This window comes from Sorex fumeus, unplaced genomic scaffold, assembly GCF_029834395.1.
Source record: "Sorex fumeus unplaced genomic scaffold, SorFum_2.1 ptg000036l, whole genome shotgun sequence".
NCBI classification, from domain to species: domain Eukaryota; kingdom Metazoa; phylum Chordata; class Mammalia; order Eulipotyphla; family Soricidae; genus Sorex; species Sorex fumeus.
Window position 1 is genome coordinate 23,924,132 of NW_026606093.1, and position 13,419 is coordinate 23,937,550.

General features: G+C 43.3%; 1 protein-coding gene across 5 annotated transcripts in view; it reads right to left on the reverse strand.

Moving 5' to 3' along the window:
• Positions 1-434: 434 nt before the first annotated feature.
• PARP11 (poly(ADP-ribose) polymerase family member 11) overlaps positions 435-13,419 on the reverse strand; it is a 53,901-nt gene continuing 40,916 nt past the window's right edge. For 4 of the 5 annotated variants that reach the window (XM_056117856.1, XM_056117854.1, XM_056117857.1 and 1 more), the window contains 4 exons: positions 12,306-12,378; positions 12,094-12,224; positions 2,991-3,142; positions 435-986 (listed from right to left, as the gene is read on the reverse strand). In XM_056117856.1, coding sequence (XP_055973831.1) covers positions 670-986; positions 2,991-3,142; positions 12,094-12,224; positions 12,306-12,378 — 673 coding nt within the window. In that variant the 3' untranslated portion in view covers positions 435-669. The remainder of the gene's footprint in view (positions 987-2,990; positions 3,143-12,093; positions 12,225-12,305; positions 12,379-13,419) is intronic. The other variant, XM_056117859.1, reaches the window with a different exon arrangement.

The following is a 13,419-nucleotide window of genomic DNA, read 5'->3' on the forward strand; positions in this document are numbered from 1 at the left end:
GGTTTTCCACCATGATTTTCTCCTTGTGCTCATTAAGTAACACTGCAAACAATTTTCTTATTTCTGACTTCTCTCTGGGCACTTGGAAAGCTCCAAGGCTCTCAAATGCTCCCACTGAAACTCCCACAACATACTGTTTGACAGACGATAATAACAGAATGAAACTCTCTCTCTCTCTCTCTCTCTCTCTCTCTCTCTCACACACACACACACACACACACACACACACACACGAATTGCTACATTCCTTGAAGGGATACACCTATTTATCTTAGAACATATGTCTAATATCTGCTTGAACCTAAGACATTTATCCTGGCGACAGACACAGCAACTCCATGGATTTGGAAGGACCATGTTCATCAAGACTTAGCTGGCCCACTTTTAAGAGGTACCTCTGAACTTTGGTGTTAAACATAGCAATGATTTTTTTTAACAAATATGACCTGGAGTAATGGACAGAAACCAAACAACAACAGAAAGAAAAAAATCAACCTTAAAGTCACTATGTCTCTTTATATGGAGGCCACTTTTTCCACAGGTTTCAAAAGTGTCAGAGAAATAACATTTAGTGGCTAGATGACAGGAGAGCAAATCCTCTTGTTTAAAAAAAAAAAACCAGAAGAAGAAGAAGAAAATGTCCTTGACTGTTGGGCTTTGGAAGTGAAGTCAGTGGAAGTCTATTAAGTACTCAGGATAGATTTGGTTGGCATCAAACACCACAAAGATCCTGGGATTCCAAGTGTCGTCCACACAGCTGTCATATAAATTCACGTAGCTCCCATCTTTGGAAGGGGGTCGCATGTACTTGGAGTCGCCATTTATGTAATCTCCAATTAACACTCGGGCAAGAAACATGGACTTGTACGCTCTCAGTAGGCGCCGCTGTTGAAAGCTCACACCATGAATTTGGAATGTGTTTCCGTGCTTGATGTCATCTTTGCAGAAGCGACTGGAATAAGCAGCATCTCTGGCAAAATAGGTTCCTTAAAAAAAAAAAGCCAAGGTTACTCTGAAGAATATATCTAATACAACATAAAAGACTCATTGTTTGAGGAATCGGCAGATGGGATACTGTAACAGAAATGGATGTGGAATGTGGAATTTCTTCATCTGAAGATTTTTTTTAAAAATTTGCTTTTTGGGTTACTCTCTGGTGATTCTTAGGGGTTACTCCTGGTTCTGCACTCAGGAGTTATTCCTAGTGGTGCTCGGGTGATGATATGAGATGTTAGGGGTTGTACCCAGGTCAGCTGTGTGCAAGGCAAATGCCCACCCCACTGTACGATTGCTCTGGCACCTGTCCTGTAGAATTTTAGGAGAAAAACAGAATGCCCATCAGGGCTGAACAGCTGCGGTACTGTCTGTCAATAGGGACACATTTGTTGGTACAGACCAGTCCCTACTACCACCATGTTCCTCTGCTCCCACCAAAACCACCAGAACTCTCTCTTCACAAGAAATCTTACAGAGAAATCTACTATGGCAAGACCTGAGTCTTGACTGCTTGGCCCTCCCTCTCTCTTCCCTTCCTTCCCCTCCTTTCTCCACCTCCACCTTTTACTCAGCATCCACAGCCACAGTCTGGAGAGCACCCTGAAAAGAACTGGAACACTGCAGGACCCCAATGCCTCACATAGTCAAGGGGCTCTGGGTTCGGTCCCTGGCACTGCATGCTTCCCCCACAGCACTGTCAACAATCAAACAAATAACCAAACACCTCTACAGAGGTGATTTCTCAAACCCAAGAAACCACATTTCTGTGATATAGGGTCACAACTCAACAATATTTATGGCAATAAGAAAACCTTACAACCCAAAAGATTCTGGTAGAAAGTGCAATGCTATTCATATCTACTCATTCAAAAAGAACAATCTCCCTGGTTCCTTGCTTGACTGTGAAAATATTATCAAGTGGCTGACTATTCTGGAATACTAGGCCTAGCAGATTGACATTTTTAAGGAAAAACTTACTCTCATCTTTTTTTTTTTTTGCAAGTGAACTGAATACTCAATACTGATGGGATTTATGTAATACTTTCCAGTCTCCTTACAGTGAAATAATGGAGTGGATCTTTTCAGCAGTTATTTTAAAAATAAAGTAACTATTTATTTATTTATTTATTTTGCTTTTTGGGTCACACCCAGCGATGCACAGGGGTTACTCCTGGTTCATGCACTCAGGAATTACTCCTGGAGGTGCTCAGGAGACCATATATATGGGATGCTGGGAATAGAATCCGGGTCGGTCACATGCAAGGCAAACGCCTTACCCACTGTGCTATCACTCCAGCCCCCAAAATAAACAAACTTTTAAAAAAAGAAAAGCATGTCCTTATTCTACCTGGCAGCCAGTTGTCTTGCTGAAGGGAAGGTATAAAATAAATTTTTTTTTAAAAATGATTGTCCCCAACCTTTCTCTCTCCTCTTTTCTTAATTTGCTAGAGCAGTAGGAATGAACTGAAGAACCTGGATTTTTATAACATTCAAAAAAAAAAGATGAGGGATTTCCTCATTAATTCTTTCTGCTCATTAATAACCTTATAATATCATTTGCAAAAACTCAAAACTACCAAACAAAAAGCACTAGAACCTAGACCTGTTCATTTTCATGTCCCCCCTAGGGGGTGGGGACATATAATGCAATCTAGAATATAAGCTTATTTATGGAAAGGATTTTTACATAGAAATAAAGATTAAAAAAAAAAACCAGCTAAGAGGGATAGAATACCGCATCTGAATGTGTGGAACTTTGGAATGATTTTAATTTGACAGAGGTAAAAAATGTTCTTATTTTGGTCTAGGACATGCAGGAAGGGGCCTTTGTGGCTCAGACTTTCTGAGAAAGCACTGGAAACCTAGCACACCATTTTGAACTGAGGGACGACTGAACTGCTGAGAGAGAGAGCACAATCAATTATCTCTCAGGAGAGGTCTTATCTAACCGCGCTCCTAGAGCCGCCCCTGAGCCTTGAAACTCTGACAGCTACCTTTCCCAAAGAGGGCACCGTGAATGCCATTGATCCTCCAGTCGAAGTTATGAATGCAGATGGCTTCCACAAATTCACTGCTGGTCCCGTGAAAGAGCATCTGCTCGTTGATCTGAGGCACACCTCTTTTCTTCTTGAGCTGAGCCTTCTTCCTAGAAATGCATCACGGAGACATAAAACACACACAGAGGACGACCATGCCACGTGTGGCATTTACCCACTTTTTTTTTTTTCAAGGAGCAACATGCAACAGAAAGGAAGAAACAGAACAAACAGTTCCTGAACACAAATCCTAAGTGGACAAAGCCATTCTGCAAAAGAAATGATTTCCAGGCTCTGGAACCCTGTGAGATTCCTGACAATTGCTGGCTGACACTGAGACTGAAGGTGGAAAATGATACCCACAAACTACAGCTCTCCCAGACTAGGGACTGTCATTGTAAAGGTCATCAATTGTCTAAGCCAGCCAGGCATTACAGATGCCAAAAAATGGCACTGTCAGCAATTAGATGATAAAGAGTTCACAGAATCTTTACAAAGCAGGTTCCCTGAACAGAATATCTTCATCTTTTCATCCCCAGAGATCACTGACCGAGTGGAAATGAATTTTGAATTTCAGAGACGGAAGGAATATTAAGCCATCCTGCTCAATTCCCTCTCAATGCGCAAAACTCTTCTAATACATTAAAAAATATTCAATGTAGGGCTGACTGTAACAGTAAAAAATGAACTTAAAATCATTTAAAATTCTTTTGTAGGAAAATGAAGAAATAATTACATATCATTTTTGGTAGGTGAAAGTAATGAACTAGGTCTAGATGTATTAACAGAGGCAACTCCAAGAAAATAATGTTAAACAGAAAAACAACGCAAAGGGAGAGAAACAACTCAAAATAATATAGCGTATTGTACATATATGCACACCTACGTGGTAAAAATATGAAAACAGACAAAAGGCATCACAGCCATCTTGCGTACGAAGGAGAAAAGGACAAGAATAAGATCAATTCTTCACTTTTACCTGTAATGTTTTTTTGGGAAAAAATATATAAAGATGACAACATGTGACAAATACTAAATTATCCAAATCTGATTAGTCACATATGATTGCCTAATATTTCATTTTTGAAATATTTCACTAAAAGATGCCAGAGTGGAAAGGAGCCAGAGAAAGGAAGTATGGGGCTGGAGTGAGCACAGAGGATAAGGGGTCTGCCTTGATTGCATCCGAGTGGATCTGATCCACCACACATGGTCCCTCTGAGTTCCAGCAAGAGCGACCCCACAGCACAGAGCCAGGAGTAAGTCCCGTTCACAGGTAGGCGTGGTCCAAAGCAAAACAAGCCCCATTCTGAAGGGGGGGTGGGGGGAGACAAGTCAAGGGCTAGTGCCCGTGCTTCACACATGTCAGTGAGCCGGTCCAATTCCTGGCTCTTCACTACTGACAGCAAGCAACACACCCAAGTAACTCCCGAGGCGTGCCAAGTGTGGCCCCAAAGAATATTAATTTTAAAAAATGAAAGGGTTTGGGGCTGGAGCAATAGCACAGCGGGTAGGGCATTTGCCTTGCACGTGGCTGACTTGGGTTCGATTCCCAGCATCCCATATGGTCCCCCGAGCACTGCCAGGAGTGATTCCTGAGTACAGAGCCAGGAGTAACCCCTGAGCATCGGCTGGGTGTGACCCAAAAAGCAAAAAAAAAAAAAAAAAAAAAAAAAAGAAAGGGTTCAATGATGTAGCTTAGGTGGCCTGTCGCCCCTCCCCAGCGCCCTTCAACCCCCACTCCAGCCCCTGAGCATTGCCTGGGGGTCTGACAGTTGGCTATGACCCTGGTGGTCATCAGAACCCCCAGGGCCTAAAGCACTCCACCACCAGGCCAAGTGCTGATAGGAGTGGAAAAGATTCCCCCTGGATCTGATAGCCAGCTAATAAATGCCTGCTTGAATTCATTCTTCCTCTCAAGTGCTTTCTGTTTTGTGGACAAACACAAAGCCTATTTGTGATCAGCTGTGACTGTGAGAAAGAAAGGCCTCCAGCCTGACGCCAAACTCCCAGTATCCTAGCAGTCGGGCTACATCGTTCTCTTCTGAACACAACAGTTCACCACACTCTTATGCACGCCACCTCCGCATAGCCAAAAGTGACTATGAGCATCAATCTCAACTTCCTCTGCTTAAACACACGTGGTTCCTTCCACAGCAGCCTTCATGCAAAGCTTCCAGGCCTTTGTCTATTTTCAGCTGACCAGAGTCTACTGGACCCCTTCTAGGGTAAAAACCGTGAGAAGGAACAGAGACAGCCCAGAGAACATCAGACACACCGTATGTCCACGAGCAAACTCCTGGCTATGTTCTGTCACCCAGGCATCGGCATCACAGGCCGACTTTGTTTATGGATTTTCTGATCACAGCAGGTGACACTCAGGGGCAACTCCTAGCTCCGTGCTCAGGGGACCCCTCAGTGGAGCCAGTCTGGCGGAGACGAATCAAACTGGAGTCAGCTGCACGGAAGGTGAATCCCTTAATTCCTGTATTATCTCTCCAGCGCTCATTCTGCAAAGAAAGCTCCCAGTGCTAATAAACCATACTTCTCTTGGCTTGCTTTATTTCTTCAACTAATTTATAACCCTGAGGCACTAGATTTAGCTGGATAAAGTAATTTTAAATGTGTGCAGTCTTTCTCCAGAGTCAGCCTGACAGCCTGTATCCAGATGTAAATGCATACGCGCTGATCAATGGGTTCATGCCATCAGGATATTAGGGGGACGGATGCACATTAAACAAATATTCCTTTGGGAACAAGCCAGCATATTTCCACTAAGAACAAATTACGCTGACTTCATCACTTGGAACGTTATGTAATGTCTGATTTTTTTTTAATGACAAGGCTGACATTTACGGTTTCTCTAAGAAAAGTAAGAAAAACGCATTAACAACAGTTTTTGTTTTGACTCAATATTTCAATCTTTCAAGGTCTTTGATTCATTCAAACACAACCAAGTTTCTAGTTTTGCATCTTCTGCAAGTGTGATAAAGAAGAAGCTTTTTTGTTTGTTTGTTTGCATTTTCATCCAGGCTGGAGCAATAGCACAGCAGGTAGGGCGTTTGCCTTGCACACAGCCAACCTGGGTTCGATTCCTCTGCCCCTCTCGGAGAGCCTGGCAAGCTATTGAGAGTACCTCACCCACAGGGCAAAGCCTGGCAAGCTACCTGTGACGTACCTGATATGCCCAAAACAGTAGCAACAAGTCTCACAATTTGCTGTGATACGTTACTGGTGCCCACTCAAGCAAATCAATGAACAACAGGACAGTGCTACAGTGCATTTTCATCCATATTCCTGATTTAAAAATATACTGAAGGGCTCAAGAGAAAAAAAAAAGCATGCAGGCCATTGTTACTCTTGGCATAAGACTAGGTATTTACTTTTTCTCTGTCTACTCTGCACATGCGTCTCTGACGTGGCTTCACTGGAAGGACATTCTCTCCCACTTTGGTGGAATCAGGTGAGAAGAAACAAAAACAGCTCAGAGCACATCCAATGGCACCGAGTGTCCAGGAGCAAGTTACTGGCTATGTTCTGTCACCCAGGAATCATGCGGCCAGCTTTGATTATGGAGTTTTGGATCACACCCGGTGGCGCTCAGGGGCAACTCCTGGCTCAGTGCTCCAACTGTCAGAGGGGCACAATTCCTTTCAGCTAGCTGGACATCGGTCAATCCTTCTTTTTCTCCATGTTTCCTACACATCCTGCCAAAATCCTGGGTTTAACAACCCCCCTCTGGAGTCAGGAGAGTCCGCCATCCCTATTTTTTAGGCACAGGTTAGAATGAAATTTGGTTTGAAAATTCGCTCGAGCCTCTCTTAGATATCCTACATGCACTAGCAGTTCAACAGCCCAGAGAACAGGTCCTGAGAACCTGCTGGAAGGCTGGAGGTAAGGTAGCAAATCCACAGACTGCAGGCGGAGTAGGACGGGCCTGTCAAAGCTTCCCGTCCCCACTGCTTGGCCTAGCCTAGTGCTACCGAAGCTGTGCAAGAGGCCGACCCGTCCACTATGGTTCTGGTCGTCCGAAAACCAACGCTTGCCTTCCGGGGCCTCCTGCATTCCAGGTGAACCTGAAGGGCACGTCCTAAGAGTCTCTTCACAACACTGACCTCTCTTTTCCCAGCTTTGCATTCTTTTCTGCATTTATAGCAGCTCTAAAATCTCCTCTGCCGGAGAGGGCAGCTGGAATAGAGACGGGATCACTAAGAAAATGATGGCTGGAGGAATGGGTTGGGATGGGAGATGTGTGCTGAAAGTAGATAAAGGACCAAACGTGATGGCCTCTCAGTATCTGTATTGTAAACCATAATGCCCAAAAGGAGAGAGAGAGGGTATGGGGGAAATTGTCTGCCATCGAGGCAACAGGAGGGTGGGAAAGGGGGGTATACTGGGGAGATTGGTGGTGGGGAATGTGCACTGGTGGAGAGATGGGTGTTTCATCTTTGTGTGACCGTAACCCAAACATGAAAGCTTGTAACTATCTCACGGTGATTCAATAAAATTAAAATAGTACTTCAGCACTGCACTGTAGTACTGTCCTCCCATTGTTCATCGATTTAAAATAAAAAGTAGATAAATAAAATAAAATCTCCTCTCAGGGATGAGAGTGTTCAGGATGCTAAGTTGTGTGCACTGCATGTTCTGAGCTATAGCAGGAACATGATTGGGATGGAAATCAATTATGCTCTGGATGGAAAGAAATTTGCCAAGGTTTAGGACAGTGGTTCCTCATCCTGGAAGAATATTAAACCCCTCAGGGAACATTTTGGATACGACACCGTCCGGGAGGCAGAGCTCCAGGCTCCAGAGACTGGAGAAGGGTGGTAGACTGACAGGTCTCTGGCTGTCAAAGGGACCTCGGGGTTCTGAGGGAGTCCCCCGGTACACTCCCGAAGATGGAAACTTTCACTGCACTTCCTTGAGTCTTTATCCTTCCCATCCTTGGAATAATCCAACCACAATCCCCAGCTCTTACATGGGGACCGATAAAGTGAATCCTACAATATCCCTCTAGTTTCTACAATATATTCCATTTTTAGTTAATCTCTCCATGTGGATGGAAATCCAGACTCCCAAGTAAGCTTTTTATTCTCCTCCATTTTCAACTATCTTACCCCTCCCTGCCCCAACACACACACACACACACACACACACACACACACACACACACACACACACACTGTTCCCTAATACCTCATTCATAATACTAATACCTCTACTCCCCTATATCTGCCCATATAACCCTTGTATGTCTCCTTTGGAGATCTGTCCTCTGAATATATCCCTTCAGACCTTTTAGGAGTCATGCGAGCACCCCCTTCCTTTCTTCCTCTCGCCCTTCAACCATTCCTTCTTCTAGAGGTTCTTTCCTATTATAATTTAAGAAGGCTCAGGTTTCTCCTACTTTAAAAAGTTTAAAACCAAACCAAAACACCCTGCCCCTACTCCACACCACCCGGCTCACACCCCTCAGCCATTTCAATGCTGAGTTCCTTGGAAGGGTCATCAACATTTGTAGCAGAGACGCTACCATGCCAAAACCATCACTCTCCTCAAGGACACCTTAGTTTGGTTGCAAAACTCAAAAGACTTTTTTTCAGGATTTATCTTCCCGGCACTCTTTTTCATGTTACCCAAAGGATGACAGCTCTTTGTATGAGCCACTTTCCTCCTTCGACTTCTGTGAGATCACAGTTCAATGGGTACTTTCTGGTCTCCTCCTTGCATTTCCTCTCCCTCTGTCCAGCCCTTACAGCCCTCTTTCAACCTATATATACTCCCTGGTCACCCTATCAAATTTGAGAGCCCCCGTTGCTCCCCAGTTTCTAACCATGCCCAAATCAGCATCTTCAGTCCACACTAGTCTCCTGAACTTCCAGCCCATGAATCCAGGACCTCTCCCTTCTCGTCCTCCCTAAAGACACAGACTAGCACCTGCCCCTGCCTGTGAGTCCTCAGTCAAAGAGAACAAACATGCCAGAAATTTCAGAGTGATACTTTCCATCTCCCTTCTCCATCCCACCATCCGCCTTAAGTCAAGCACCAACCAGCATCATTCTGCATCCTTCAAACCTGCATCATTCTGCATCCTTCAAACCTGCATCATTCTGCATCCTTTAAATCTCAAAACTTACCTCTTTGAACACAATGGAAGTTGCTAGGGGTGGGGAAAGGGTGAAATCTAGTCAAAGGTACCAACTCTGGATGACAAAAGATATAGGTCCAAGAGGAGGAATATAGGACATGGAGAGAAGAGTTAATAGTTCTGTACTACATCACAGGAAAAGAGAATGCAATGCTGTATGATAATTTATGTGAACTAGACTTACGGTGGTGAGCATTTCATGGTAAGCACAAAAAAAATCATATTGGACATTTGAAGTTAATGTAGTGTTATTTGTCAATCATTTCCAACTAAAACGATGTATGTTTGAATATATACTTTGGTTCAGGCCAGCCAATGAGTCTTGCTTAGAATCATGAGCCTCTTAACCAAGTTTCTCAGTGCCTGTTTAATTTGGGCTGGGATATGGACGTGTCCAGCCTGCCCCACCCCTTACTATCCTTCTAGCCTCTTCTCTTGCCATTCCTTGTAACTTTCTATACTACTAAAATACGATCTTAATGCCTGTTACTCCCCTTCCTATCCAAATGTGGGCCCGTAGTTTTCTCAGTGCCTAAAATGATTTCTCCTCTCTTGCCTAGGTCGAGCTCAAAGAAAGCCTCTTTGGGGTAAGCTCCCTGAAACGCACAGCCCGCTGTGTCGGAGTAAACAGGTACCTCCCCTTGTTTCCACACTGCTCGATGTCCACTGTGACACTTTCTGGCGTGACCCATTGACTCCTTGTCTAAGCTGTGGTTCTATCCCAAGTTCCAAGAACAATGCCTGTCATCAAGTAGAGACTCAAGTGTGCGTGCATGCGGGGACACCATAAAGTCTGGTTAGCAGGCTCAGGGAGCCTGACAGACTCAGGCAGGTCTCGCCACTGTCAGAGTGAGTCACAGGTTAGATGCAACCAGAGTGACTCAGTTATTTCTGTCCTCTAGGGAGACATGGAAATGACAGGCTTCTTTACAGTGAAACTAAGCACTTTCTCCTGAGAGCAGGTGGCAAGCTCATTTATCCTCACAGATCTCTACAGGATGGTGTTACAAGAGCAAAGCCAGAGTCAAAGCAAACTGTTTCCAGAGAGATTCTATGTACCAGACGTTGGGGTGGAGTTGGGGGTCTGCTGGTATACTCAACTAGTATTTAACAAGCACTAAAATAAAGTAGGCTGGTCTGAACTCCTTTGTAGAGGCATGATTGGGACAAAAGACCCACGTTTTCATCTGAACATTTGGGAGAAATTACATTTCACAGAGAGAATAAAATCAAAGAGGAAACTTCCTCTGCAATGGAATCATCTGATCAAGAACAGAATGAAATCTTCTAAATTCATTTAAACCCAAATTATTGTCATGAATAAAAATTGGCCTGGTCCCCAGTCTCAAGACTGTAAAGAATACAAATCAAAAATCCTTTTGTTGACAAACGGGTATTAGGAGAACGAAACCTTCAATGAACTTAGTCCACACTATCCCGACTTTTAGAAGTACAACAGAATTCCATGAAATGAAACACCAAACAAAATCGGTCTAATTTCCAAATGCACAAGAATGAAATAAATTAAAGCTCTGGTATTTATCTTAAAATATTTCGGTAACAACAATTATGCAAAAAATAAAAATGGAGCTTATGTAGTAAACCTGATAAGTGTTAAATCAGAATGATTCAGAATGTCAATTAGTTTTAATTCAGAATGAAGAATGCATGTGTATTTATCAGACCATATTTCTTTAAAGGTAAAGGTAAAGGTAAAGGCTCTCCCGTTGATCGTTGATTTGCTCGAGCGGGCCCAGTAACGTCTCCATTGGAGACTTTGTTGTTACTGTGTCTGGCATATCGAATACTCTCGGTAGCTTGCCGGGCTCTCCGAGAGGGGCGGAGGAATCGAACTCGGATCGGCCATGTTGGCCGCTTGTAAGGCGAACGCCCTACCTCTGTGCTAAATTTTCCTAAATACTAAGTATCCTTATACTTATATAAAAAAAGAAACAAAATTTCATATACAAATTGAGTGAAAATATTTCACAAATCCTCTCTTCTTGGGGGGACAACCGGTGGTGTCTGAGGAACCATCTGGTACCAGGGATCAAACCTTGAGTTCCCACATGCAAAGCATATGCTTCAGTCCTTTGAGTCATCTCCCTGGATCTGCACTCAGGGATCACTCCTGGTGGGGTGTGGCATATGGGATGCCAGGGACTGAACTCAGGTCGGCCATATGAAAGGCAAGAAACCTACCTGCTATACTATGGCTCTGAGCCAAGAAACCCACGCTTTTTAAGTAACAATTGTTAGCAAAAGAACAGACTGTACAACAAGTTAATGTGGGCAATACATTAACTTTTTGGTAAGGGTCTGATTTTTTTGGTTGAGGTCAAGAGATCTAATGGCTCGTTTCCAAACAAACCTCGTTATGAGTTGAGATTTTAAATCTACAATATAAATTGTGGGCAAAACAGTTCATTTGAGGTTAAGTTTTAAAACAAGTGAATTATGAGAGACACAATTAGTGCGATCTTTTTTTTTGGGGGGGGGGGTGAAATAAATCAGTGATTCCAGAGAGTACTACTTGAATGGAAAAGCTTTGGCCAACAAAATTGGGCATTAGTTACAAAACAGAACAGGTTTTCCAGATTCCCTTGTGACAGAGATTTCCATCAAGATGAAAACTTGGAGTGTAAAAGTGTTGGAGTCTGTCCTCCAACATCACATTATGATGATGCTAGAAGGTCGGCCAGGCACTTCCTTAAAGAGCAGCTCTGTTTACTCTCTGGGATGCTCGAGCTGAGACCAGGCAAAAAATATGGCAAGGATACAGTACCACTTTAACCCGGCTGGGTCCGAGGCCCGGAGGAAGAGTTAACATAATTCAAACATTTGTGCTTGACTCTAAGACTATAAAAGTCTTGGCGGCCCAGGGAGGGTTCAGATTAGAAACTATCTCACCTGCAAAAGAACTCCCACAAGTCTAGGTTTTGAATTCTCTGAATTCTTTTAATTCTGTTGCGATCCATTGTTTTCCCAAAAAGACTAGCCACTTCATTATATTCATGTGTTTGATGGTGCAAAGGAATAAGCTGGAAAAAGAAGTTTGCATGGTTTTATTAGGGTCCTTTCCAACTGCCCTCCACAAAGCTGCTGGTCTCTCGTTTCCTCACCTGGTAGGGCACGTCAGTATTCACATTCTCCCAGTGGGGTGGCATGGGGATCGACTCATTTTCACAGATGTAACTGTCAACAGCAAAAGACAAGGCGTATCATTAGGAGTCACTGAGACTTACTGTTAATACCTTATTCTCTGCATCAATGCTTATCTACCACGTACTGATTGAAACAAGCCAGTGAAGGGAGCCCTTGGCTTCTTGCCTTTGAAATTCTGGCTAAAGGTCTTTTTAGTGCTAAACTTATAACTTTGATAGAAACATCCACCCTGACATAACACTGGAATTTTAAACATTTGCTTTGGCCTTGATTTTCCTGAACTGTCTGGAAAACAACTGGGCTTACATCAAACAAAAAATCCTGTGTACAATAAAAGAAACCACCACAGAATGATAGGTCCCCTACTGACTGGTGTTGGTACATCAGATATCCAACAAAGGGTGTGTGAAGATGTACCCCTGAGAGTCATAGTAATATAAGCAATGGTTCATTAATTTAAAATTTTTTGTTAAAATGTAATATTAAGGTTTTTTTTTTTCTCTTTTCTTTTTTTTTGCATCACACCCGGCAATGCACAGGGGTTACTCCTGGCTCATATACACAGGAATTACTCCTGGTGGTGCTCGGTGGACCATATAAGATGCTGGGAATTGAACTCAGGTCAGCCGCTTGCAAGGTAAATACCCTACCCACTGTGCTATCATTCCAGCCCCAATATTAGGTTTTTAAAAAAAGAATTTTTAAGAATATAATTAAACTGTTGATTTAAATAAATCTCTCCAACTAGGATTCTTTTAAAAGTCTTATTTAAATTAGCAGGTTTCTTTTTTCCTTTTTTTTTTTCTTTTTGGGTCACACCCGGCGATGCTCAGGGGTTACTCCTGGCTCTGCACTCAGGAACTACTCCTGGCGGTGCTCAGAGGACCATATGGGATGCTGGGATTCAAACCCGGGTCAGCCATGTGCAAGGCAAACGCCCTAGTCACTGTGCTATCGCTCCAGTCCCCTGGGTTCTTTTACTTTATAAACAAATTTATGCTTTCTATTAAATCCAATCCAAACCCCTTTTCCATATATTCAGTGTCTTTCAACAACTAAGTCAAACTGAAG